Genomic DNA, 27,826 nt, shown 5'->3' with positions numbered 1-27,826 from the left:
TCCTTCTAGATCATGTAGCTCTTGCTGGAGCCAGGGGAAGAGCAGGAAAGCTCGACTTTGGGAGAGCTGGCATGGACAGTAATGTTTCTCCTCAATCCGTTCCATATGAGCCAGTCCATTTTTTTTTCTTGGAGGAAGGCTTAAGATTGAATTTCTTAGTGGGTCTAATCCATACCTTTTTTGCATTTATGGCTGTGAGAAAAGTGGAGACTGATTTTTATTTTTTTTTAGCTCCCCTCCAACTCCCTTACAAAAAAAAAAAAGACTTTGGCACTCTTAACTGTCAAAGTCACAGATTTATCTTTTCCTTTACTCATCTCTGCCTCCCATACCCACCTCCAGCCCTCCACTGCCAGTGCTCACCTGTGCTGAGCCTCCTGAAGAGCACCTGTGCCCTGTTGGGTGCTTCCCTCCGGCTGACAGCCCAGTTCCCAGGGGCCAGGATGCAGTGTCACTCCCTGTCCCCATGGACAGATGTGGAGCGGAGGAGACGGGGTATCTTTCAGGCCCGAGGGCTGATACCAATGCTCTGGGGCCAGTCTAACCTTCAGCAGACCCCAAATCTTCAAATGCTCCACCTTGACTTTTGGTCACTTTTAAAAAAATATTTTTTAGGAAATGGCCTTATTCTGGCCCATCTATCTTCTAATCATGCTTTTCACATGAAGCACTTAAAAGTACAGAGAAGCCTGTTTGTCAACCCATGTGCCCGCGGCTCCTCCACTCTGACCCCTCCTGTTCCTGGGCTCCTGCCGTGTCCAGCCTCGATGCCCGAGAAACTGTCTGAGACCTGAAACCCTGCCTTTCTCCCCTCCTGGTGCATGGATGCTTCGGTCTCCTCCATGCTTGGGAGGTGCTCCTGATGCTGAGGTGCCCTCCTACCTACTGGCACCTCTGCAGGGCCTGTCTTCTCTGTCTCCAGAAAAGGAAAGGGTTCAGAGGTGGGTTTTTATAAATTCTGCTCCATTTGGTACAGTTTATTGCATATTTCCACATCCATCAGAAGCAGAGTGGGAGGAGGAAGAAGTGAAAATTCAGAACCATGGGCAGGATTAGGGGCAGTGGACACCGGGGTAGGAGGAGGCTTGTGAAGACTTCTGTGCCCCCAGGAGCTCTGAGAAGGCACTGTGACGTGCTTCCATTCTTTGTTGTTGCCTTTAGAGAACTGAGGTCACATCGGACCACACAGGGAATCTTCAGACCTTTAGGAGATGGTTATCCCACAAACACCTTTGTTCGTGATGCACTTGAACTTCCCATGTGTAGGAGAGTTGTAAACTTGTAGTGTATAATCACATTCTGGACAGAAGCCCAACAAGGTTAGGGGCCTGGATGGTGTTATCATGTCAGAACCTAACTGTGCCTGGGGTGAACTCCGAATGTGCCTGAGGTCGTCTGGGCCTCCTTCTCCTTCACAGCAGCATTTAAAAAACGTTTCAGCCACAAGTGCATACTGTGTGGTTTTATGAGTCTGATTTTTTTTCACAGAAATAAAAAAAATTCACTCTATAAAAAGAAAAAGGACAAACCCTGCTTTACAGTATATAGAGTCCCAACCACAATTTCCCTTCAAAGAAATACAGGAACCTCAGTGTGAAGAGTGTCTAGGACATAACGTCATTAAGAAAGAAATTGTAGAGAGTCAGGCAAAAGGTGAAAAACAGAACAGCAAGATTCTGACCACCCATCTGGAAGTTTCTGAGCACTCACTTATATTCTGGAGTCGTCCCATCCAGCCACTTCCATTCGTTTTCGTGCTCCAAGTCAGTGAGGCCGATCCAGTGGCTGTCTCTCCCCACCATCTGTTTTTTTATCCATTGCTGAACAATAAACCAGAGACGGTGCATTAGTATTTCTTGGAACAGATGTGTCGGGGCTTCCCCTCTCCAACGTTTAGGAGAAAAGGACTATTTAAAAGAGGATGTTTGTCGGCACATTACCCTGTTTTTGCTGTTCCCCTTTTTACTGTACTTGTTTTGTTTGCACTGTTTGGGGCCTCTGATAGTTTTCCTCTTACAAACGCGTAAGTGATACTTTAGTGGTGTTCTTACTCCTCCACATCACCCAGACCACTCGAGTTCAGCCAGGCCCCATCCCCTTCACCCCCGCCCTCCCGTGTTCTCCTACAGCAGTAACAGCTATGGCACCGCTGAGCTGTTCCTCTGGGCCAGGTGCCATCGCCAGTATGTCACACGCAATGTGTCTTTGGGCCTTATAACAACCTACAAAATAAAGATAAGTGGCTGAGCTGGGATTGGGCCCAGCTCTGTATATCCTAAAGCCCACGCACCTGGCTGTGTGCTCATTCCCAGTCAGCTACTGTGGGAAGCATCTGTTTTCAGGGGTGTACTTGCCAGAGATACATAAGAAAAGGAAGGAAGCCACTGGAACAGTGTGGCACCAAAGAAAGCCCATTGGCATTGTTGCTAGATGGACTTCACTTTCAGGCTCAGCTCTGCATTTACTTGTTGCCCCATGAATAAACCACTTAAACCTTGTGGAGCCTCAGTTTTCTTATCTGTAAAGTAGGGATAATAATACCCTCACTAGGGTGGGTTTAACGCAGAAAATACCTTGCATGGTGCCTGGCACACACTAAAGGCCTAGTGAACAGTCACCATCCTTTTCCCTTGTGGGCTCTACCCCTGTGGCCTTTTCTGCTCTTCCTGGCCTTGCTGGGGCCTCATGTTTGGTCCCTTGTACTCCACTCCAGCCCTATAGGGCTCATTCCTCTTTGTCACTCTCTCCTCAGGTGCCTGGGGCCAGCCTGCAGGCTTCCCTTCTGCATCATTGCTCTCTCCACAGCCGCTGGGAGGAGCCCCACATCTTCAGGGTTGATAAAGCAATCTTCCAGGTGGAAGCAAGAAGATACAATTCCCATGCCAGGAATGCTTCTCATCACTGGATAAAGCCCAAATCTCCATAATGCAGCCTTCTGTGTTTATAGGACCACAAATTCTTGACATCTTTGACTCCCTCGTAAGCATGCAATTTCCAGATATAAACTGTCCCTAAATTATAGTTTTCCCCCAACTCTAAGTATGCTACAAGCATACCTGTTCTTCTCTTGAGTTTATGAAGACGAGATGTGACGACTTGTCTTCACAGAAAAGTTTCGCATCCTCAAAAATTTCTTTCTCAACCGAAAAATAGTAGCATTTGTCTGTGAAGTTCTTCCAGTGAGGTGGGCAGCCTAGGAGTGCAAAGGTTTACAACATTGATTAAAAACAAAACACGAAAAGCACCATGCCTTCTTCAGCTGTGTTTATGAGGCCACAGCCACAGCCCCATTTCCCCCGCAGGCCAGGAGCAGCCCCCATGTCTGTGTGTGGACCCCGTGAGTGACATTCATGGACATGCCGGGAGCAAGGACAGTATAGGGAAGTGGACTGCAGAGGACACAGAAGTTAAAACTACATAATCTGGGAACTATCTGCTCTGGGTCTTTGTTCCTCTACATCTGGATGAATCTTTACAATGACAAATAATAGAAACAACAACAAAGTGCAGTGCAGGCACCATGTTCGGTGTCAGTCTGGAGTCCTGGGGAACCTACAGACAACCAGAGGGGAGAGCCCAGAACCCAGTCAGGCTCATGGAACAGCAAAGATGACCCAGGCTGTGCTGAGGGAAATCAAGTGGAATTGGGAGTCAACTGGAATCAGGTGTGGGTCAAAGGAGAGCGAATAGGCTTGGGTGCAAACCCAGCGTTTAGGGTTTTACCACAGGTTTATTTAGGAAAAGACTAGAAGTTACCATGATACCTTTACAAAAGAAATGAAATCTGGGCTTCAGTAACAGACAGTGCCACCTGCCTGTTAACTGAGGGACATCTGTCCCCAGGTGAAGGGCACAAAGTGGGACAGGATGGGTTGGGAGTGGCCATCCTTAGGCTTTCACGAAGGGAACATCTGGGGATGTGTTTGTCCCTGAGGGCCAGACTCAGCTAAATAAACAAGGGCTAGAGAACCTGGTTATGTTTAGAGAGAAATGCACGTGCCTGAGTGATGCTGCCTGCCCCCTGTGAAGCCTTTGCTACCAAATGGGGGATGGGGTGGTCTGGAGCTGTACACCAGGGCCAGCCCAGCCACAAGCACACGCACTGGCCCTGTCCCCTGGTGCCAGGGAGGGAGAGACTGCGCAGACTTACCATTGGCCTCAGGTGCTGCCGTTGGCTCGTTCTGCAGGGCCAGGGGCACTGCTGCTCCTGATGGGCCTGGGGGACCTGGAGGGCCCTTGGGGCCAGGCATGCCTGGAACCCCGGGCAAGCCTGGCAGCCCCCGTGGTCCAGGCACCCCGGGCTCCCCCACAGTGCCCTGTAGTCCCTGGAAGCCGGGAGGGCCTTGGGGGCCAGGGAGTCCATCCTTGCCTGAGGGACCTGGGGGGCCTGGGTCCCCACTGGGACCTTGAGGGCCGGGCTTCCCTGGGGACCCTCGGGAGCCTTTGGCACCCTGAGAGCCTTTGGAGCCTTTGCCACCTCGCTCTCCAGGGGGGCCAATTGGCCCGACTGGACCCCTCTCACCGGCGGGGCCAGGTGGCCCAGGCTCCCCCTTCTCTCCTTTCTGTCCCTTGTTGCCAGTGGGACCAGGGGGGCCCTGCTGTCCTCTGTCACCTTTTGGACCCCTGGGACCAGGAGGACCTAAAACATAAAAATATAAATGGGACAATATGAAATCCATTGTAAAAGTTAAAAATTTATCTTATAAAACTTCCAATTTAAAAACATCTAGACATACAAGATACATACATATTAAGGCTTGCTTACTGTTTTACCGTACTACTATGGACAGTGTTTTTCTCTCTAACAAAAGCGTTTCTTTACTAAGCTCACCCCTCCTGCTCTAAGCATTTAGGATAGATCCCAACGGCACATGACCTTCTACTACCCACTGATGTTTCCAGGGAAGGGACAGCTTCGTGCCGGTGCAGCAGCAGCACGACGCACACCACTGACCTGGGTTTTCCTAAGCAGCCGGGACGTTTTGTCACCAGCAAAAACTGTGCAGATTGGCATCAAGATTCCCTCCTACTTATTTCCTCTTTTTTTTCACTTATTGACATATATTTATTATTTGTCTTTATTTTATTTTTTCCACTACCATTTATCCCCCCATACCCTCTTCTACCTCCACCCCCACCCCCACCCCTGGCAATCACCATACTGTTGTCTGCGGTCATCAATTTTATTTCTTTTTCTTTTTTTGCTTGATCCCTTTATACTCAGAACCTCCCCCAGGAGCTAACAGCCTGCTCTCTATGAGTCTTAATGACCTGTTATATGACAAGCACCATATAAGGTATTGTGGGAATACCTAAAGAGTTAAAATAGATAAAAAGTAATGCAATCAAATGGGGAGAGGCACTGTCTTGCTCACCACGCCAGAGAGGCCTTTTCCTCTGTTACATCCCACCTGGCATTCCTGTCCCCTCCACCAGAGCTGCGGGAACACTACTGTCCTTACGGCTGAGCCTCGTTCATAGTTCACGGGACAAGCTCAGAGGGACTGAAGGTCTTGGTAGGAAAGTGCTCTCAGGAATGGGGAGGGTTAGTTTCACTTTTTCCAGTTTGTCAGTCTAACAATTCAAACAGGGAATGTGGGCTATCGGAAAAAATAGGTGGATCATTGAATTGGCAGGGGAGGAAAAAAAGACACCATTTTCCACCAAAAAAGGAAATAGCAGTTCTCCTGGAAAAAGGCAGGGAGGAGGGTCGGGAGGCAAATATCTGCTCATCTCTGCTCATCGCTGCTCAGTCATGAAGGAACTCACTCGCCAGGACTGTTAAAGTTCTCAAGGCTGACAGGGAACTTCACACAAATACACCACAATCAGGATCTGAACAGTGAATGACAGTTTTCGAGGTACTTTCACATCCTTTATGTCACCTGACCTTTGTCTGTGATAAAGCACATTTGTCATAGACTCCCACAGCACATTTGAGGACATTCAGGGCCAGAGAAGCCAAGCTCTTTGTTCAAAGCAAGGTTACTTTGCTTCTCAGAACAGACATACCTGAGTAGCTAAGCACTTTACCTAGTGGGATATGACACGGGCAACCCTAATCAAGTAGTGGAGCTGGGACAGGAATTCGGGTCTTCTCACATTGAAATGAATGTGTCTTGGAGGACATGGTTCTCAAATACTCTCCCTAGAACGTTAGAATTTCTGAGACCTCACTAATCTATATGAAGGAGTAAGAGAGGCCCACACTTTCTTTTTACAGAAGCAGAAAGTCTTTCAGTCTGGAAGGGTAGAGGTGCCAGGGACCTGAAGGGTGGGTAGGCCTCCCCACCCTAAGTTTTCTCTGTCCCTCACACCACCACTCTGCCACCAGCTGGTCAGTACAGAACTGTGAAGTAGCTCTTCCCACCTCTGTAGGGTGTTCTCTCCGCCCCACTCCTGCCCTAGGCCCTGATGGACAACATGGTACTCTCATGCCGTCCAGGACCCCCAGTCCAGCCCACCCATTGCTGCTCTCCTGTAGCAGAACCTGGGCTCAGCTTTCCTTATTTAAAGTTACCATGATGTCGCTCTCGGATTTACCGGCAGATACCTCTGGCAAGCTGTAAGAGTTTTTGCTAATGGCTAGGACGAGCTTCAATGCATTCCTTCTGGAATTTTCTGCTTCTTAAGTGAGAGACTTTAGGAGACTTTGGGATGAAGCACCCTCTCCTCGGCTTCTGCCCACCAGCTCCCATTGCCTACTCCTTATCATCAGCTCTTCTAGGCTCTGGGCCCCTATTTCCATCTTACAGTCTGATGGTCCATTTTCTCTGGGATGTCCTGCCAGCACCTCTGACTTGGGATGTTTCAGTCCCCCTTCCATCAGTTCTTATCCCACTACATCATCGCAACTGTCTCTTCCTTTCCATTACTTGGCAGGACCCTAGTGTGGGTGTTTTCCCTCTTCCTCACTCCCGTCTTTCTCTGTCTTTTCAGTAAATTTTTATGGTCACCTCTTAATTTCTCTTCCTACCTCTGATTCCTGTCCATTCATTTATTCCACTCTGCATTTTCCCACATTTGTCTTCCTTACACACAGTTCTGATCTCCACTTGGTCCAGCATATTCAGCCCCTACTTGATCATCTGGTATCAAAGGCTTCCTTGCCTTGGTCTCACTGTTGATTCCATCTCATCTCTGGACATTTGCAAATCTCTTCTCTTAGAACTTCCTCTCCCTATAGGCAACTGGAAAATTCATGTTCACACACCACATAACCCTCCCAGGTCACTCCAGATGGACGTTTTTCCTCCTTAAATGTTTATCAAATCAATGCACATTACAGGTCAAAATACCTAACACACTAATGCCAACATTTTGAGCCTCAGGATGGATGAGAAGATTTGGGGGAATGGTGACCTGCTTGGTGTCCCTCATTTATTCTAAGAAGTACAGCTTCATTCAATCTACATGTCAGGTTGACCCTGGCTGCCACTGTGGAATGAGTGAGCACGGGGACATATATCTTTCTTGACCATACCCACACTTAAAAACTGGTCCAGATTTATCCTCAGAGGTTTTTAAAAATTTTTTCTGTTTAGCCCGAGGAGGCCCATTTAAGTAGCCTAAGGCATTTAGTGAAGATTGAGATGGTGGGTTTTCACTGCTAGATATATCTCCTTTAAAAAGGTAACTTAGGCCCTGGCTGGGTGGCTCAGTTGGTTAGTGTGTCATCCCAATACGCCAAGGCTGTGGGTTTGATCCCCAGTTAGGGCACATACAAGAATCAACCAATGAATGCATAGTGGAACAACAAACCGATCTCTCTCTCTCTCTCTCTAAAAATCAATAATTTTTTAAAAAGTAACTTAGCTCCTTTGCATATTAAAGAAAAGAGTGTCCTGGAGATTAACTGTGGGGAAGATGGCATGTGTGTCCCCCCATAATGGAGGCAGCATAATGGAAGGGTCTAGTGAAACAATACTGACAATAAATCAAATCAAACCAAAACAAAGCTCTTAATTTACTTGGCGTAACAGCAAAAATATAAGTAACCTATCTTCTCAGCTATTTCTGTTTTACGTTCTATGTTTAACATTAAGAAATGCAAACAACAGAAAAGGTCTGTTGGCAAATTCAAGTGCTTTAGAAATTTTTTATCTTTAATCTGTGAGTTTTGCCAACAATCAGTGTTTCTCATTCACGCACCTCTGGGGTTGACACCACATTTGCAAGTTATGGGAAATTAGTTTACCTGTGCGAATGAAACAGTGACCGTTCAGAGGCTCGTCTGCCTGATCCGACAGACGGATGGGCAGGGAGCTGCGTTTCTTCCAGCCACACCTTCCCCTGATTTCCGACAGAATCTCAAGGACACATAACTCTTTCTCTCCTGACGTGAAACCAAGCCCTCCCTACCTGGGTGACAGCTTTTCATTAATCTTTATTTGTTTCTGGGGAAGGGTAGTTGATGGTGTTCAGCTATTTCCCTCTAAACTGGAAGTGCTTCTTGAATGTCTCCACTCATTCCACATAGAGGTTATGGCTTATTTTAAGGACGGCATAAAACATGGATCCCACAGTCAACAGATACTAATTTCTATATCTTGTGAAGGAAGGGAATAGATATTGGGAGAAGATACAAGTTTTTGCCTTTCATAAAGTTCTGAAATCATTCTTGTGATGGATTTCCAGCTGAGTTAGCATAAAACCTGATTTTTTCATAGGAAGCACTATATCAATCACAAATAAATTATCTGCCTCTCTGAGATAATATGTATGGCTGTGATAAAATCCCATCATGAACACAGTTACCAGCGTCTTCATCCACAGCTGCCCCAGTCTTGGGAAACCCATCAGGGAGCTGGAATAGGAAGCTGGCCGTCTGCCTACAGATGCTGCACTAGGTGTCCCATACGTAAGGGGATCCAACCAGTCATATACTTTCCTCATTAAGACCATGCTTCGCTCATTAAAACTTACAAATCTGATATTTCTTTTAAAAAATCACTGAGAAAAAGAGCTAACACCATGCTACATGTCAGCACTGGATCCCCCAAAAAGTGGATTACTAATGCCAGGGGCTTAGCCTCCTGCAGGACCTGGGGTGCTAGTGTTGCTTTATTAGCATCTGGGTGACCGAGGCTTTTAGGTATTACTTGAGTCTTTTATTAGGTGGCTGCTGAAGTGAAAATAAAATGAAACCAACATATAAGCTACCTTTAATGCCTTAAAACCGAAAACATTGGGATAAATGACATGGGAGTATTTATGAGCTTGCGCAGTAACAACTTGAATTCAGAGTTGAGAGAATGGTCACGCTACATGTAGAGGCACATGTGATGTCCCATACAAAAACAAATTTGAGATGTGTTGTCAAGGCCAAGTGGCAGGCTTCCCGGCTCAGGATCTGAAATGCCAGGATACCCACGTTGCTGATAAAGCCATCACAAGTTCCAGAAATGCCTGAAGACGAACTCTGAGCAGCCTGTGTTTGCACTGCCAACAAAACCTCCTTGTGTTCCCCACACTCCAGAGCTGGGAGCCTGGAACATGCAAATCCTCTAACCAAGCAGTTCAAAGGGGATGGAAGGCTTTAAATCACTGTGCTGTTTCTGCTTTGGCAACCAAACTGCAGGCCTTAAGAAGGGCCCAGCACCGTGTCCTACCCCTGAGATAACTTTCCAAGTTGTTTTCCAACAAGACTGCTGGTGCTTAACAGACAGTAGAGAAACCACTTTTATTCTCAGTGCCATCCAAAAATCTCGGAGACTCGATTTTAGAACCATGAGTGGTAAGGTTGGAAAAACAGAGAAAAACAGGAAAAATACATCAGTAATCTGAAGTATTTTTCTTACTAAAAATCTAGTTTGACTGTAATTAATGAAACATTTATTAAACACCTATGACATGAAAAGAGCATTCTGCTTCAATGAGGTGAAAAGGAATGTACAAATTAAAAGGAAATTTAATAGGTATTATTTGGCAATCATTCTGAAGCATAATTTGATTCTTGACCTCTTTTTAAGACAGGCTTCTGGAAAGTCAGAGAAGCTCCCTGTCTATGAAGGAGGGGTATTTAAACCACTGTTTCTTACCAGCTGGCCAGTCTATACCTCAAATGCCTGTTCTGCAGGCTACTCGGACAAGCAGTCTGCTTTGGGGAGGTGTATCAAGAGGGGATGGGGCCAGCAATGACAGGAGCTGAGGTGTCCTGCCTGATCCACTTTGCTTTGTCCCCTGTCCTACTTTTTCCTCTGTCCTTTCAGCCTTCTTGTGTGTCTTTCAAGGTCCAGCTCAAACGTCAATCCCTTACTGAAGCCTTACCCAATTGCTCTCCTGAAAATAAACTTTCTTGCATCTCCCTGAATATGTCATCTGTTGTGAGTCATCACAACAGCAGAGTGCCATGGAGGCATGGGTTTGGGAACTAGACCTGACTTTAGCACAGTTTGCCATTTACTTGCCCTTGACCTTGGGTCAGTTACTTGGGCGTTGTGTACCTCAGTGCCCTCCCCTGCAATGGGGAGTGCTGATAATTCTTACCTTAAAGAGATGCAACAATGAAAACAGACAATTCATCCAAGTGCTCAGCAGTGTGACTGGTATACCGCAGACACTTAATAAACATGGATTAAAAAATGAGTGAAAGCTAACTGTTGGCAAAACCTGAGACTGATGCCAGCGCTGGGTACCAGGAAGCCAGCAGTAAGTACTGTGGGCCCAAATCAATCTTAACAACAGAAAAGTGTTGTTTTTACCATGATGTATTGGCTGGTGCTACAGTAGAAAGGGAATCTTGGATAAGAACTGAACTTGGGTATGAATATTAGCTACTAACCCCTGCCAGGCACTGTATAAGTGCTTTTTTAAAACCTTATCTCATAAAGTCCTCATGACTCTAAAAGGTAGACACAGATGCGGAAACAGAGACACAGAGAGGATGAGGAACTTGGTGCTCATATCCAGGTCTATCTGATTCCAGAGATCTGTTCTCATCCCCTAAATCCCATGCTTCTCTCAGAAGATGAAAGGAACCCTCTCCTTAGCTCACAGAGAAATAGTTTAGAATGTGAGGTGAACTTCCCACCCAAGAGTGTGCATTATGAGGGATGAAGTCCTCTGGGTACATAATTAGGATAACAGTCTTTTAGCTATTTATAGCAATAAAACAAGTAAGGCTTTCTTAAACAAAGTTTTGGGTTCACGCATACGGAAATAATTGTCAAGGTTCAACATGTGATTTAATACCTATCTCTACATTATCATCTAGCTTTCACGCAATCAGTAAGCTGCAGCTTCTACTTCTTAATGAAGCAAATGTCTCATTTGGCTGAACTGTACCATTAGCATCAGGGTTCTTTAAGGGCAAGTCACCGAGAATTTCCCAGAAAGCATCAGAGTATTTCGAATAGTGCAGAGACAACCCAACATAAGCCAGTGTTAATTCAACCTGGCTCCATTCTGCTTGATCCCATCTATCCCTCATCCTCAGGCACTAGATCTGCTTAGAAAGAAAGAGGAAAGGCACTAGAGATGAAGTGTGGAAGGAAACACTTGCATTCAGAAACGGAGTTTTCTCCCTGTCTCTGGTTCTTTGGGAACATCTGGTGGGCATTTCTGTTCTGGAGGAAGTTGAGCAGATTGAATGGAAAGGGAGTTGCTTGGCTGGCTTGAGAAGTTTCTCAGGTCAACTCAAAGAAAGTGCAGATAATGATAAGACCAAGGATAAATGTAACATGGGAAAGCATATGTGAAAAAGAAAATATAATTCAGAAACCAAGCTCTGAGGCGTTTCAGAATCACTGAGTCAGAAACCTTATTGTTTTTAAATCCTCACATGATGATATTTTTCCATTGCTCTTAGAGAGGGAGGGGAAAGACAGAGGAGGGTAGAGAGACAGACAGACAGACAAAAACACTGATATGAGAGAAAAATATCGACTGATGGCCTTCCTGCACCCACCTGACAGGGGGATGGAACCCACACCTTTCAGTCTGTGGGACGATGCTCTAACTCAACCGAGCCACACCGGCCAGGGCAGAAACCTCATTCTAACAGACATCACCAACCTAACATGTCTAAACGGACCTGTCTATTTTTTCACCTCCTGGGTCTTTACCACCATCTACTTGGTTGCTCAAGCTAAAAACAGAGGAGACATCATGTTCTCTTTTCCCTTCACTCCCCACAGCTAATTAAGCTGTGTCTAGCCATACACACCAGCCCCTGATCCTGTGTTACAATACACAAGTGCCTCTTGGCTGTTCCTTTGGACTTGGGACACCGTGGGTAGGGAATTCCAGGATCCTAGGCACCAAACAGTGTCAATAACAGGCTGATGTGGGTTCTAAACACTCAGAGCCCCTTGAACCAGTTAGGGCCTTCGACGGTGGGGCCCTGTTATCTGGGGGAGGACAGGGCTGCCCTTGAGTCTACCTCTAAGTCTCCTCTGGAATGAGAAGGTCTGTGTCTTTCATCTCCACTTTTGCCATCCCATTCTGAGACACCCATACCTGGTCCATAGCCTCACTGGACCCCTGCCTCCATATTTGCTCCACCATAATCTACTTTGCCCCTAGCCTTGCACCAAACTTTTAAAACTATAAATCAGGTCCTGTCACCACCTTGCTTAAAACCTCCCCCTCACACTCAGAATGAATTCCCAACTCCTGACCACACAGACTTTTGCAGGGGCAGCCAGGGACAGGGAGCTGGGACATCATTTTCAGTGAATATCAATGGGGTTAGTAGCATGAGCTTTGGCACCAGACGGTCTGGGCTCAGATCCTACTTAGCTCCTTACTATTTCTATAAACCTGAGTAAGTCCCTTGAACCTCTCTAAGCCTTAGTTTCCTCATCTATAAACTGATGGTGATTTTATAAGTATCTTGCCTTATAAATTTGTGGTCAAGACTCACTGGAATGGTTTGTGAAAAGCACTCAATGTACTCACACTAAATATTATCTGATAGAAATAATCAGAATAATGGAAACATTAATATAAAGCTAGGGTCTGACTCTTCAACAGTGAGCTTCCATACACTTGCTTAGCTGACAAGTCATACTATCTGTAAACTAAATACGTCAGAGGTTTCCTTGTAGAAGACAAGGTAACAATCAAAGTAATGGAACCATAAAACTATGAAATTTATAGTTGGAAAATATCCAGAATGCCATGACAGGACTGCCTAACATATTATAATCTCAAGAGACATTTAGAAAGTTCTTATTTTATGAGGTTGCACATCTGCTGATATCTGCTCTCATTCTGAATTTAGGTTGGGAGAGAACAGAAAAGCAAATAGATCAAGCCCTGAAGAACTTTCCTATCATTTGAAAGCCCACCCTTTACTCAGAACATCTCCCACCTACAATATTCCTGACTTGCAATTGTCTAGCCCCTCTAGAATTGGGGCACCCCTGTTGCTCAGGGAAACCATTATATTTTCAGACAACACCAATTTTTATAAGGAATATCATATAAAACCAACACTTATCTTCCTTTGGTGAATACCCACTAGTCTTTGTTTCACCCTCTGCAGCTTCTCAGGAAACATTTAAAATCTCTGCCACGTGAGAGCTTTTTACATCATTCAGACAGCTGCTTTGCTCCCGATTAAGCAATCTCTCCTACAGGTTGAAGTTTCCAGGTCCTTCAATCCTCCCTCACAGCACATGGTTCCTTTTCTAAGGCTCACATTAGCTTCCCTGGTAAACAAATCTAGTTGCTTACTGTCAGCTAAAACCCCCATGCTTTTCAGGCATACTTCCTCTAAGGCTTAGAGGAAGCCATGCTTGCCCATTAACATTTGCATTTGGTCTTTTCAGTCTACAGGCAGGACTTCACCCATGTTCTGTATCTCATTTTGTTGGCATTGTTTTACGGTTCCAGCCTCTCCAGATCATTCTGCATTATGATTCTATCATCCATTAGTTAGTGTATACAGTTTCATGCCACACAAGTATTGGATTACCAGCTCATCCATATCCTCACGCTAGCCACTGACAACACTGCTGAACAGCAATGCCATCTGCCATCCACACCTGCCTCCAGGTGCGCATTAACTACCACTCTCTATACTCATTCACCAGCGTGGCAGGCACACCCTAGGTGACTCCAGTGACTCGTGCCCTTGTGCAATCCCTCCCCCTTGAATGTGGAACCTGTGACTTGCTTCTAATCAAAAGAATACGGCAAAGGTGATGGGGTGTCACTCCCTTGACTAGGTTACATTATGTAAGACTCCATCTTAGCAGGTGAGAGGGAGGGGGACTCTGTGCTGGCTTTGAAGAAACTGCCATGTTTTGAGGTGGTCACATGGAACGTGGGTGGCATCTAGAAGCTGAGAGCAGTCTTTGGCAGGCAGTCAGAAAGAAAACAGGAACCTCCATCTTTCGGTCCCAAGGAGATAAATTCTGCCAAGAACCTGAGGGAGTGTGGAAATGTATTTCTCCCCAGTCAAGCCTCATCTGAAAGTGTAGCCCCTTAAGGAGACTGCAGCCTGGTGAGGAAAGGACCCATCTAACCACAGACACTGAGAAAAGAAATGGGTGCTATAAGCTGTTGAGTTTGTAGCAATTTGCTATGCAGCACAGAAAACTAACACAACCAATAAATCCATCTAACTGTGCTATAATCCAGCAATGGGCTCAAGAAACAAGTTACAGAGGCAAAAGCAGGGCCCTTGGAGCTTAGGAGAAAGAGAGGCAAGGAAAATGCACCTGGTGGAAGAGGGAAAGGCACAGACCTTCTCCCTAGAGAGGGCTGTGCCTGTACCTTGTTCTTGAGGGTATCACTGTCAAATGCCTTGGTGAAATCCAGACGTGCGACTGTTTATTCTGCTAAGTTAATCAACCTAATAAGTCTGTTAATGTGAAGAAATGTTAGCTTCACCTACTTCCTTAGTGATCTGATTATGGTGATCACTGCTTCCCTGAAAGCTCACAAATTATTCTCTTAATAATCTGTTCTCAAATCTTCCTTGGGATGGCCTTCCATTCATGTTTATGACACTCAGAAATAGGAATCTCTCAGTGGTAACTCTGTGACCTAAAATAATTAATCTTGCTTCCAAAAAAGCCCGATTTATAATGGTGTTGAAACAGCCAGGCACTGAGAAAATTAAAATTAGCCACTCCTTTATTTAACAAGTATGTAATGAAGCACCTTTGAGCACTGCCCACAAGTTCTTAGTCACACCTCTTCTGAAGACATGGAACTTAATTCCACTCCCCCTTGAAAGTGGGTTGGACTAAGTACCTCATTTCTAAGGAACATGATATAGTAGCAGTGATGGTATGTGACTTTTGAGGCTGGATGATAAAAAAGCATTGTGGCTTTTTTCTTGCTCTTTCTCTCAGATCACTTGCTCTGGAGGCAGCTGGCTGCCATGTTGTGAGGGCACTGGAGCAATTTCACAGGGTGAGGACCGGAGGCCTCCTGCCAAGAGTCACGCAAATGAACCGTCTTGGAAGCAGGTCCCCCAGGCCTTGATCTGGCCAAGATCTTGACTATATCCTCATCAGAGATACTGAGCCAGAAACACCCAGCTAAGCACTCCTGAATTCTTGAACCTCAGAAACTATAAGAAAATAAATGTTCATTGTTTTAAATTGCCAAGTGTTGGGTAATCTGGTATACATCAGTTGGTAACTAATATAAACATAAATTCAGAATTTTCACTTACCTTGTAGGATTGTAAAATTCTTGATGAGCTGACCATGCTTGGAGTCCACCAGCTTCATTTCTTCCATAATCACTGATAAGTTTGCTACTTCAGTGTCTAGTCTCGACCTCATCATATCTTGTTGCATCCTGAGAGAAACAGAATCCAAACGGATATTGGCCAGTGTGTTATTTAAGGAGGTCAGATCATCTGTGTGTTTGGTCAGGGTATCTGTGCAAGTGGTCCTGACTTCGTTCAGATTGCTGGTCAGCGTCCGCAGGTGGTGGGCTGTGTAACTGATGTTGCTAATGATGTTTACAATATCTGTTTCAAAGACCTGGAAGCGTTCCTCTAGCTGGCTGAACTTGATGGCTGTTCTGTTCTCCACGTCCTTGTGTATGTCCTGCAGGTCTTTCAGGTTTTGCTCGTTGGCTTGTGAGGCTGTGGTGATGTTGTCCATCTGACCTGTGAATGAGCTGAGCTGGTTGTTCATATCCTCCAGGGTGTCATTATTGGCTTTGGCCAAGGCAGAGTTATTGGCAGCCAGCGTCTGCAAGCTCTGGACTTTCTCCTTCAGCCAATCAGTGTCTTTCTTGGCTTGAAGGAAAACCTGCTGGAGATTTTGGAAGTCATTCTTGATTCGTTGGATAGCCTGGCTCGTGTCATCCACAGACCGCTGCAGGTTAGTGATGAGGTTCCTCTGCTGCACCTGGGTCAGGTTCAGGTTGTTGAGGTTCATAATGACCACATTATGAGAATACATTTGGCTCTGCAGATTGCCCTGCAGGACACTGGTATCTTGCTGCAGATTTGTGACATAGCCATTATATGCCTGGAGGGTTTTGTTTACAGTGCTGATGAAGAAAGAGTTATTCTCCAAAGTTTCTTTCAGTTGACTCTGCCTGTCCACCAAGGCATCCCCACTTGCCTGTAACTTCTCCAGCGTGTCTTTGTTCTTGCTGGTTTTTTCTGTAATCTCACGAAGCTGTTGTCGAAGATCCAGAATGTCTGATCTGAAGGTGGACAGTTCTGAATTGGTGCTTATAGCTTTCTTCCCAGTTTGGTCCCCTGGAAGAGGATGTTTGTTACTTAGCTTGGTGGTATGAAGAAGTGTTCAGGTGAGGTCAAAGATCCCAAACACTTAACTGGTAAGCCGTATATTTTAGATGTAAAATCTGTGATATATGCATTAGTAAAATCTACATATCTATTTTTAAATTAAATTTATTGGGGTGATATTGGTTAATAAAATCATATAGATTTCAAGTGTAACCATATATGTATTGAAATTGGGTCCTGGAAAACGGGAAAGGGTGCTGAGCACCAGGAGTAACTCCTTTTCTTGGAGAGGGAATAAGTATTTACCTGATTCTAGAGCACCAGGCAGGATATCAAGAAGGGAATAACCCATTGTTTGTTAAATTAACTTTTTTAAAAAACAGAAACAAAAACCAAAGGATAGAATGGGTTATAATCACTTATTTTTAAAATTTACCTCTACAATTCTTCTACACAAGTTAAAATCATTCAAATAAAAAATTACCAAGCATTTTATAAATGAGCTTTTAATAAAGGGTATTTGTGGTTCTTTTTGATCAGGATTGGTCTTCAGATTTATTTTTTTGGCATATAATAATGTTCTTGGGGGTACTCAACTCCAAAATTGGTTTAGTTTTAAAATTAAAAGCCTTTGAATTAAATCACATGGAAAGATTCATCACACAACACAAAAATGTTATGTCCTTTTGGGTTGTGTGTTCACAGCAATGCCATCCTAAAACGCTGTGGTTGTTCATACAAAGTAGACTCGGGAAATTCAACCTTGTGGTTCACTCCAAACAGATTACCTAGTTTTTTCAGGTCGCTCTCCACTGCTGTGAGCTTGTCATCATAGGTTTGGCGAGATGTCTCCATGCCACCTGTAACATTGTCCATTTTCTCTACAACTAAGATTTGAAAATCAATGCATTAATACATATAACTGCTCAAATTTTATTTTTCAGTTTCAACAAGAGATAATTCCATTACAGAATAAAGGAAACAGATTGAAACAAACAGGATCAATGATAGCATGGGGAAAAGCCATTCTTTCCGAAAAATAAATGAGTTTATTTTTACAAGTGGTAGTTTACTTGTAAGCTTGAGAATTGTATCACTTTAATTATTCTCATGATTCATTATTGCCTTGGATGGTTTAGAAATTGCTTGAAGCTATTTGTAAGTTTTTATATATATGGTCTGGCAAAAGTAATGCCTGCTAAAGTGTGGTTGGTAGAATAATAATATGGGTGTAATAAATTATAGTTTTAATTTGAACATTTCACCTAAAATGCCATATAGTGTGCTTGAGTGTGATATTGTTATGTTACAGAATTACATACTTATGCTTTTGTAATAAAAAAGGCCATGGTTGGTGTGGCTGTGGCTCAGTGGATTGAGTGCCAGACTGTGAATCAAAGGGTCACAGATTCGATTCCCAGTTGGGGCACATGCCTGGGTAGCAGGCCAGGTCTGCAGAAGGGGGCGTGTAAGAGGCAACCACACATTGATGTTTCTCTCCCTTTCTTTCTCCCTTTCTTCCCATCTCTAAAAATAAATAAATAAAATCTTTTTAAAATATTTTTTAAAAGGGGGGTGTTATTTGTGCAAGACTCTATATACTAGAAGTCCTCAATCTCTATTGTTTCCTATACAGATGGTCTCCAAGTCTATGATGGTGTGAAAGGGATATGCATTCAGTAGAAATTGTACTTCAAAAAATTTTTTAAATCTAAAGCTATATTTATTGATTTTAGAGTAAGAGAAAGGAAGGGAGGGACTGAGGGGAAGGAAGGGGAGGAGGGGGAGAAAGAGAGACATTGATTTGAGAGAGACACAGATTGGTTGCCTCCTGAACATGCCCTGACCAGGGATCTAACATGCAACCAAAGTATGTGCCCTGACTATGAATTGAACCCACAACCTTTTGGTATATGGGACGATGCTCCAACCAACTGAGCCACCTGGCGAGGGATATACTTTGAGTTTTGAATTTTGATCTTTCCTGGGCTAACAGTACGTGGTAAGACTCTCTCTTGTGATGCTGCTACAGCACCCAGCCACGCGATCACCAGGGTAAAGAACCACTACTCTACACTGTATTCTCCGTATTAAATGATTTTTCCCAACTGTAATCTGATGTAAGTGTTCTGAGCACCTTTAAAGTAGGTTATGTTTATTAAATACATTTCTGACTTTTGATGGGTTAATTGGGATATAACCTGATCATCCTAAGGAGCATCTATCTGTATTAATCTCCAAAGATGGAGTTATAACACTGAGATCATTTATAAAATTTCATTATTCATCACACTCCCAACCATATTGGGCAGGTAGGACTCATCTAGTAGGAGATTTCATGGCAAAGAACACCCAGCTCAAGTCAATACACAAAGTCTTTGTAGAAGGGATGCAAAATCAAGAGTGTTTGCCACTTTCTGTCTTGAGTTTCACCACTAAGGCCTGAGAATCTGCTTCTTCTTAATGGCAAGTAATTTTCAGTTCCCAACTAGATGCCTAAATTTACAAAGAAGACTTTCAAAAGAGCATTCTCTTGATTACACATGATAGGGTAAGTTAGTGATGAAGTGTTAAATAAAAGCTTCTGTTATTGCTTCTTCTTGGGAGGCAGTAATTCTCTGTGATTATGAACAGAAGCTTATCATTTTCAAATGTCTAATAAGAGCGTATTTGTCTAAAAGTGACTTCTGTGAGATCTAACCTCTAGCAACTTCAGGTGAAATCTGACTGTCTTACTTGCTATAACAGCTTTTTTATGACAGCTTTATTTTTTAAGCTTGACTTTTGTATATTAATTGTGAGCCAGTGGGTCCAATTCATTTTGTCGACTGATTGTGATTTTGAGAGAATGTTTATTAATGCTGGGGACAGTTTAGGGTAGAGGAAACAACAGGAGAGTCTAGGCAGTGCTCTACTTCGATGCTCTAGAAACATCATAGGAAAGAGGTGAGCCTCAGTGAGGCTGCTTTGAGCTCACTGAAGTCAGAGAACAGGGGACCTTGGAGACAGGTTCAGGGGGATAGCCTGGGATCAGCAGATGCCTGTTGCTCCCCTAGTGCAAGTCCCATGGGGACCCTTGGACTTAGGAGAGAAAAGTGAAGACGCACACCTGAGAGGGAAAAAAGGCATGGGTGTGCTCCAGAGAGAGCCTGTGGGTCCAGTTTATTTTATTTATCAAGTGTGCCACCCACACATGATTATGTGAGAAGATTCTCCTGGCTTCTATCAGGAAGTAGAAGTACAGTCCTCTGTGTCTGCATGACCTGAAGTGAACCAGCTCGCTGGCTCCTGGCACCTTCCCTGGAGGAGCCTGTCACGCTCTCCCCTAAACTTCCACAGTCTGGCCATAATGACATGTGTGCATTGCACCAAAATGCCTTCTCATGCTAGCCTTTCCATGTGTTCTTTCCACCTAGAATGTTCTTCCCTGGCCTCTTCACCAAGATAAGACCCACTTCCTCTTCAGGATTCAGCTCCTCACTTCCTGCGGGAAATCTCTGCTGAAATACATCTTGAAGAATTCTCTTGGCAAGTAGTCCCTTTTCTGTAACAGAACTTACTTCATTGTCGTCATGGCTTGTTTACTCTAAGGTCCTCTAAAGCAGGGAAATTTTGTATTCAGTTTTATCTCCAGCTCTTAGCTCAATGTGTGGTACTTATAGGTATTCAACACATATTTACTTATGCCTTTTATTTAAATAAATAAGACTCTGTCTGCTCACTGCTGAGGCCTGTGAAAAAGTGCCTGAGCTAGAGGGCATGCCAACAAACATACACGCCAACCCAGCCTGGGAAGCCCTACCACTGGCAATGAGTGTGACATCTAGTTGCATAATTATTATTTTTAAAAAATGACTAAATAGACAGGGGATACAGTTATGATCATCTGTACCTAAGGGCTGTTGGATGGGCATGCATACTCCTAATCCCTGGAAACTCTAAAGAACAAAATGTTTCATTTGCATTTTAGCAAAGCTAAACTTTTAAAAAATAAAATAGTGGATGTTTGTAAATTTAGATTCAGTTCTGATCCTCAAATCAAAACATATGCCTCTGTCTGTCCTCAAACCACACACAGGATCTTAAGTCCTGCCTGTTTTTTTTTTCTTTCCTGGAAGCCAAAGAAACCTCTAAATATGCTGACAAGCAGTCATTTTCTATCCTCTCCAATTTTTCTTCCATTTTAGTTTAAAAAACATAGAGCTGTTGTACAGATAATTCAGATCTTCACAGAATAAAAGGAATAAATCCATTCATTTAAAAAATCCTGTTAATTTTCTTTTTGGTGCAAGGAAACGATCTGCCCTGCCCACAAGTACTAATGAACTGATTCCACGCACTGAGGCATGAGTCTGTGTTAAAAACAGGATCTGGGAATAAAGCTATAAACTTCAGAGTTACAAAGCTGGCAGCTCACTTCTGCATAAAAAGACTGTGCTTATGGAGATCCAGAACCCACTTGCTGTAACAGCACACGGCATTTGCGTTGGTTGTTACTCTTACTAGCACAGATTCTAAGAATGGCAGAGCCGTCCTTCCTTACCCTAGAAGTTCCCAGTCTGTAGACTTCAGTTTGTAGATTGCTTTCTGATGAGGAAAACAAACATGAAACATAGAAGGATTACGAGCAGTCTGATTTCTCACAGGCTTCCTTTAGTTGGAGATTGTTTCTTGACAGAGAACTCTTCTTCAGAATATCAGTGCCTTAGGTGTTCTGTCTGAAGAGCTGTCCCTCTTCAAGTACCCCAAGCCTAATAATTCTGTAGGAGAATCTGACAATAATACCTTTTCTACAAAGGGACTTGGGTATCATTTCTTGGCCTGGGCCACTAACCTCCTTCTCCCTTGTCTTGATTTTACCCCTCTTTTAAGATGCACTCCAAATCTCCATCCCATTGTGCTAAGACTTCCCTGGACATTTGATTTCCATTCCATACCAACTGAATTTTTATCTGAATGGCAATAACAACAGCCTCTATTTATTGAGTATTTACTCTTTTGCAAAACGCACTGCACCATCTCCGCAGCTAATCCTTACAACTCTTATTTTACAGATGAAGAAATTGAGGCTCAGAGATGTTCAGTATTATGCCCAGAGTCACACAGCTTGTAAGTAACAAAGTGGCCAGGAGATCTGAGTCCACAATCCATACTCTCTCTATAAGTCTATTGCCTCCCACTTACGATTTCTTTTTTTCTAAATAAGGTTTTCTCTAATAAAAATCTGAGGGTAGAGATTATGTCTTATTTGTCTTCTCTGTACAGTCATCATCCTCAAATGTTTACCAAACATCTGCATGTATGTGTCATAGTGTTAGACATGGAAACAAATGTTCATCCAGTCTTAGAGGGACGGGAACAAGAGCAGCGCACAGAGCTCCTGCCTGGTGCTTACGAGTATCTGCACCAGGCTGATTGTGGTACTAAGGGGAAACACACCCCCTCATGGTACCAACTGATACCAGGTACCAGGAGGTACCTGAGGGGGTACCAATTGGTACCTGGGACTTCCCAGTAATACCAACTGCACTTCCCTGGAATGCAATAAAGACATTTCTACCTTGAACATGGTTTTAGATTTTCATCACAAACATACAGAAGATACTGTTGTGGAGTCCCTAACAACAGCTACACACTGATTTGATGCACATTTTGAAGGCCTACTTGGTCATTGCTACTTTGGCAGAGCTTAGCAGCAAGGTAGACCTTCTATGACTAGGAATGTTGAGTTAAAGGAGACCCTTACTGAGAAAGATCAGATTTCTGTTTTTCTTCTTTATACTAGTTACCTTAAGATGGATGCCTTGTGGGCAGGACAATTGAGTAGAATTTTCTTACTCAGGGAGTATTTCGGAGGAAACACAACCTACTGAACTGAAGAGACGGCTTCTGCCACAGAAGCTCCGTTGACGGTTGATGAAAAGCCCAGGGCAGAGAATGCACCAAGCTGTAACTGTCTGAGAATATACTTTCTGTAAGGCAGCTGATGGGCCTCAGGGTCACAGTTAGTTACTGTACAGACCATCTGTGTGACTCAGAAGTCCTCTGACTTGTTCAGCAGATTCTCCAGAAGGAACTTAAGTGACATCCTAACTGGTCACAGTGTAAGTAACACAAAGGAAGTAGAGAAAATTTTGAGGAAAACACATGGAGTTGTCTTTGTTAACTCCTATAAGTAAAGAGTTTCCATTTTATTCCCTTTTATATTCTTCTTCAGAGAAATATCCTCTTTCAATGAACATTTTTCTTTTTTTAATGGAATTTATTTAGACTTCAAAGGGAGCTGTGTGAAGGGAAAACTGGGTCTTATCTTTCTGCCTCTTACATTGTGGAGTCACCAGCATCTTATCAGCAAGAGAGGACTCACTGTGCAAGAGAAAACACATCTGGAAAATATCAGCATTTTAGTTCATTAAGGCTGTTTGAAAACTGAAATTGCATATTGTATTATCTTATTTTTGTCAGTAGAGGCCTGAGGGATGGATGCTTTGAAAGAGGGAAAAGATGGGCAAGAGAGTCATCTTGCCTCCTCTCGTCCTGCTCCCTCAGTCTCTTCCCCCCTCCATCCTGGTCAGGGCGCACCCTGCAAAGCAGGCCAAGCCAGTGCTCGGGGTTTAGGTGTCTAGGTTGAGCTTTAAGTTGCTGTAATTCCCTAAGAGCAGACTGGCTTAGAGGTCCCTGGCATTGACTGATTGCCTTTACAGAGGTCGGCCCTAATTCACAATCCATCTACCTATCCATCCTCTTATTAATGAATTCAGTAAACTTAACTTGGTATCTATTAAGTACCATGAGGCAAGGTGCCAGTGGGAGATACAGCAAATAAAAGATAGTCTCTTGTGTTCATGGAACTTACAGTTTGGGTGGTAAGACAGACCAGCCCGCTGGCCATGATGATGCAGTGTGATGAGCTGAAAGCAACTAAAAGGTGCTGTGGGAACATACGGGAGGGCACCTAACCCAGTGCTGGCGGGCTTGTTGTAGGACATGTGGGACATGTAGGGAAAGGTGGAGTCATGTAGGTGGAGAGCAGAGAAAAGGTTTTCCAGGCAGATGGACCAGTACACACAAAGCAAGCCAGAGCTGAGAAGGGCTTTCCACTGTTATAATGGAGAAAATACCTGTGCTTTAAAATAAACAACCAAAAAGGAAAAGTAAAAAAAAAAAAAAGCAAACCCTCCTTTGGATCTTTTTGTATAATTCTGAAGGCATAAAGATCCTATATCTTATTTCTTTGTGGAAAAATGACAAAATACCGTATGCTGGTATGCTCTTCAAACCCTTCTCATTTCTCATCTCTCTTTCAGTAAATGTTTACTTTCATGATATCACAGAGTACTGAGCCCTAAAGATATTTATTAAATGACTGTTTGATTCCAAGTTTCTCTTTTATCTGAGTTTGCTAGGAAAAGTCATGGAGGAGTGATAATGACCTAAATAACCTAGTAAAGGAGGAGAGTCTGAATTATCTAGGACATAAAAATCCTCCTTTCCCCCATTTGGGCTCCCTTCCCCATCTCTGTCTGCTCTTGCACCGATTAAATAGCGTGGCTTAATCAGTTGCTCTGTTAATCTTAGGCTAGATGAACTAATCACAAGTGAACAAAATGACCTGGTAATTTCCCAAATTTCCATTGCTCAAATTCATCACTCAACCCACCACAGGAAGCACACAGCTTTTCCATGCGTATGTCCCTAGAGTTGGGACTTAACAACCCTCGACTATACCGAGTATTTTAAAAATGTTTTTCCATTCTAATGGCTACAGCTGTAAAAATGCAGTTGTGAGGAAAGAAGGAACAGAGAAATATAGCCACTTACTTACTGGGACCAACTCTAGGATAGGCGATTTAATCATACCATCTTTGCTCATCCCAGTCACTCTGAAAAGTGGCATTTTAATCGTCACTTTAGAGAAGCTGGAAACTCTAAGAGGCTGTGATTCACGCCCAGGTTGCACAGCCACGCAGAGGACTTGGCGTGGTGCGTGGAATGCCCGCAGCACTTAAGAAACACCCACGACTGCATTGCAAATGGAAGAATCAAAAACTGATCTAGGACGGTCTGGCTCCAAACCCGTTCTCACTCCAGTACACTGTGTTTCCTCTGGAAACCGCCAGACACTGGGAGAGAGGTAGGAGGAGTTACAAGTTGGAGGGAACTCACGTTGACTGTTTTTCTTTTTAGGCCAAGTCTACAGCCCAAGGAAATGAGAAAGGAAGATGTGGGATTCTCCACTGTCAATCTGCCCCTTCGGAGGGAAGGCAGCTGAGATGGTGCCTAAGTGAAAGTTTTGAAGATCAGCAGATCCCGCGTCTGCCTCTTGCTGAAACCAGATGATGCATCTGTCTCCCGTGTCTTTGACGGGAAGGCTTCCATGGCTATTTTCTATAAGAGGGTTTATACAGTTCATGATTCTGCATCATGACACCGTCTATCCTTGGTGTCTGGAATGGGTACAGGGCTTGGGGAAGGGGGACCCCACTTTGTCTTCAAGTTTGGAGGATTCAGGCAAAAATCCACCACTGACCTTAAATCAGATACATTGAAAGAATGTCTAACATCCCACACAGTATAATTGAGGTAGTGGTGCTGTCTCTGTGTTTAATTTCTATGGGACAATATTTTTATGGAAGTATACAAACAACAGCGACCACAGTAAATGTGTTGAAGAGAAAAAAGGGGGGACTGGTGGTCCAGTCCCTGGGGGAAACGTCCTGTCTCTGGAGATCTTGTGTTGGACGTCACCGTAACTTTCCCATGTGCTTACTCCAGGGTTTCCACAGGGCCTCTTAGAGATAAAAGAAAGACAGAGGAAAAGGGAGTAGCTGTAAATTGGCAGGAAAAAAACAACAAAGAGGAAAAATCTTACAGTATCTCAGAGAGGGCCGTTGTTATTATTATTATTAAAATGAGTTGAAAGGAATTGCTACTTTCACCTTCCAGATCCTACAGCTACAGAAGCTAAAGATGTAAATTCAAAGTTTAGGATGTTGGTTCTGCATCTGAGTTGTACTCATGAAATACTTCACATTTGTAAACATGGGTTTTTATCATGTTAATGAAGGCACACTTGCTATTTGGAAGGGAAAAGGCAAGAGTACTTACCTTTGTATCCCAAAATGGCTACTGTGATTGTTAGCAAGGCACACAAAATGTATAATAATATGATAGAAAACTTCAGTGCCCAGTTATTTTTACATTTGGTACATTGTGTTCCTTCCTGAATACCTGCAAGAGAAGTCAAATTTTAATAATAGTGAGCAAAAACACCACTTAGAAGAGTATCCTCTTGCATTTTGGTTCAAATGTTATGATTAAATATAACTTTTTACATATGCCTTACTACAGGATGAGTTGTATTTTAATATTAAACATACCACTTTGGCAACACAAGCAGTTTAAATATTACCACGTTGTTATAAATGTATTTAATATGACTTGAAAATAACACATAACTCTGTTTCGTAGAATAGTTTTGAACCAAAATCCACTGACAATTACAATTGTAATTTCAATAAAAAATTCTACATGACAGAAAGTTTAAAATACCCAAATCTATTTGTTTCAGCCATTATTGAATCTACAGCAATTCAAACACAACCAACCAAAAAATTGTGACTTGTCCCTTGATGTTTGTTTCAATGGTGCACTAGAGTTGGTTCCTACTGGTTTGAAAAAGTCTATTGTTGAATTTGTCATTTGAATCTGGGGAGCTGATTATCAAACTGTTGGAAGCTTGAAATCAGTCTTGGAGGGAGTATTTACACCATGAAAATTGGCAAGCACTACAAATTATGATCCCACCCCCTGCTCCTAAAATGGTGTCCCAGCATGCCACTAGCAGTAAATGTTCTATAACCTAGAGCAGATATATAAGTACCTTTATTATTAAAATGCTCGATTTGTAACCATTTTTATATAATACATATATATAGAAAACTGACACTGACCCTTATTTATCCAATTATTTAAATAAGAATAATGAGGATAACTAGAAAAATCAGATCTTTTTGATGAGATAAGGTAAATGTTGACTGATCACAGTTCGACTTTGTGAAAACTATTCTAATCTAAATAATAAACCACCATCACTTCTGCAAGTGACTCCAGACACTAACTCACAAAAGAGAACTTTCCATCGGATTGATTAGAAAACCAGAAGACAAAGACTGTGGATATTCTAATGCAGAAATCACATTATAAGGAGCACTAGGTGATTCCTTCTTTCCTTGACCTGCTTCCCAGTGTCTTACTAACAGTGTCCCCCAGGAGCAACAGCACATAAAGTACTCATCTTCCATAACTGTGCTCAATAACTTTTGATGAGGAGGTTGCAGGGATTAAAACACAGCCAAAGTTTCTCTCCTTGGGTTTATAATTTCATGCATAGCACCCTGCTTTAGTGAGAAGAGCTCAGCTGTGTTTAATGCAAAATGATGAGAGAAATAGCACAGAACAATGACTTGAATTTAACTTCCAGGGTTTCACCAATGTCTCTGGTGTCCTGGGCCAGAGACCCGACAGGAGGGGGCTCAATTTGTCCCATGACTCAGAGTAGTGATTCTCAAACTCTGGATGCATCAGACTCATTTGAGGGGTTCATTAAAACACAACATTTCTAATTCAGGAGGTCTGAGAAGGCACCTGAGAATATGGACTTTTGGCATGTTCCCAGGGGATGCTGATACTGCTAGTCTGGGGGCCAGGCTTTACAGTGCTTCTCAAGTAAACCATAGGTGCTTACAAATCCCATTGTTCAAATGCAGATCTGACCCAGCAGGTCTGAGATAGGAATTAAGATTGTACATAAGACCCAAGTGACGGACGTGTGGTCAGAGAGACACACTTTGAGGAGCAAAGATCTAGTTTAGATGATGCTCATGCTGGATCAGCCTTTGGCCAGCCAATTTCTTGAAGATGGAGCTTTAAACTCAGACTCACTGATCAAACAGACCTGGTGCAAATCAGCTTTTGGCACCATGGTTTTCCCATTTCTTTTACTTTTTCTTTCTGTCCTCCCCAGATTTTAATTGCCACCTGGATGTCTCAGCATCACCTCTCTTGTCCAAAACTGACCTGGACATTAGCCCTGCCAAAACAGATCTCATATTGTCACCCAACTTTCTTATTTCCATTCAACCTAAAAACTCC

The 27,826-nt window shown here is 43.4% G+C and overlaps 1 protein-coding gene and 1 long non-coding RNA gene across 2 annotated transcripts in view; one reads left to right on the top strand and one right to left on the bottom strand.

Moving 5' to 3' along the window:
- The window catches only part of COLEC12 (collectin subfamily member 12), a 197,791-nt gene that overhangs the window by 23,830 nt on the left and 146,135 nt on the right, over positions 1-27,826 (bottom strand). Inside the window, exons 3-8 of the mRNA XM_037031618.1 lie at positions 25,781-25,903; positions 17,461-17,559; positions 15,635-16,681; positions 4,151-4,639; positions 3,057-3,193; positions 1,711-1,820 (exon numbers count right to left, since the gene is read on the bottom strand). Coding sequence (XP_036887513.1) covers positions 1,711-1,820; positions 3,057-3,193; positions 4,151-4,639; positions 15,635-16,681; positions 17,461-17,559; positions 25,781-25,903 — 2,005 coding nt within the window. The remainder of the gene's footprint in view (positions 1-1,710; positions 1,821-3,056; positions 3,194-4,150; positions 4,640-15,634; positions 16,682-17,460; positions 17,560-25,780; positions 25,904-27,826) is intronic.
- On the top strand, positions 45-26,017 carry LOC118976911 (uncharacterized). The gene is made up of 4 exons (XR_005064376.1): positions 45-941; positions 2,753-2,979; positions 22,458-22,776; positions 24,860-26,017. It is a non-coding gene; the product is annotated as an uncharacterized LOC118976911 (long non-coding RNA).

The sequence above is a fragment of the Sturnira hondurensis genome, unplaced genomic scaffold (assembly GCF_014824575.4).
Source record: "Sturnira hondurensis isolate 20B ecotype Veracruz unplaced genomic scaffold, ASM1482457v3 Scaffold0001872, whole genome shotgun sequence".
NCBI lineage: Eukaryota > Metazoa > Chordata > Mammalia > Chiroptera > Phyllostomidae > Sturnira > Sturnira hondurensis.
Note: the sequence above shows the minus strand (reverse complement) of the source record. Positions and strands in the feature narration are given on the sequence as shown.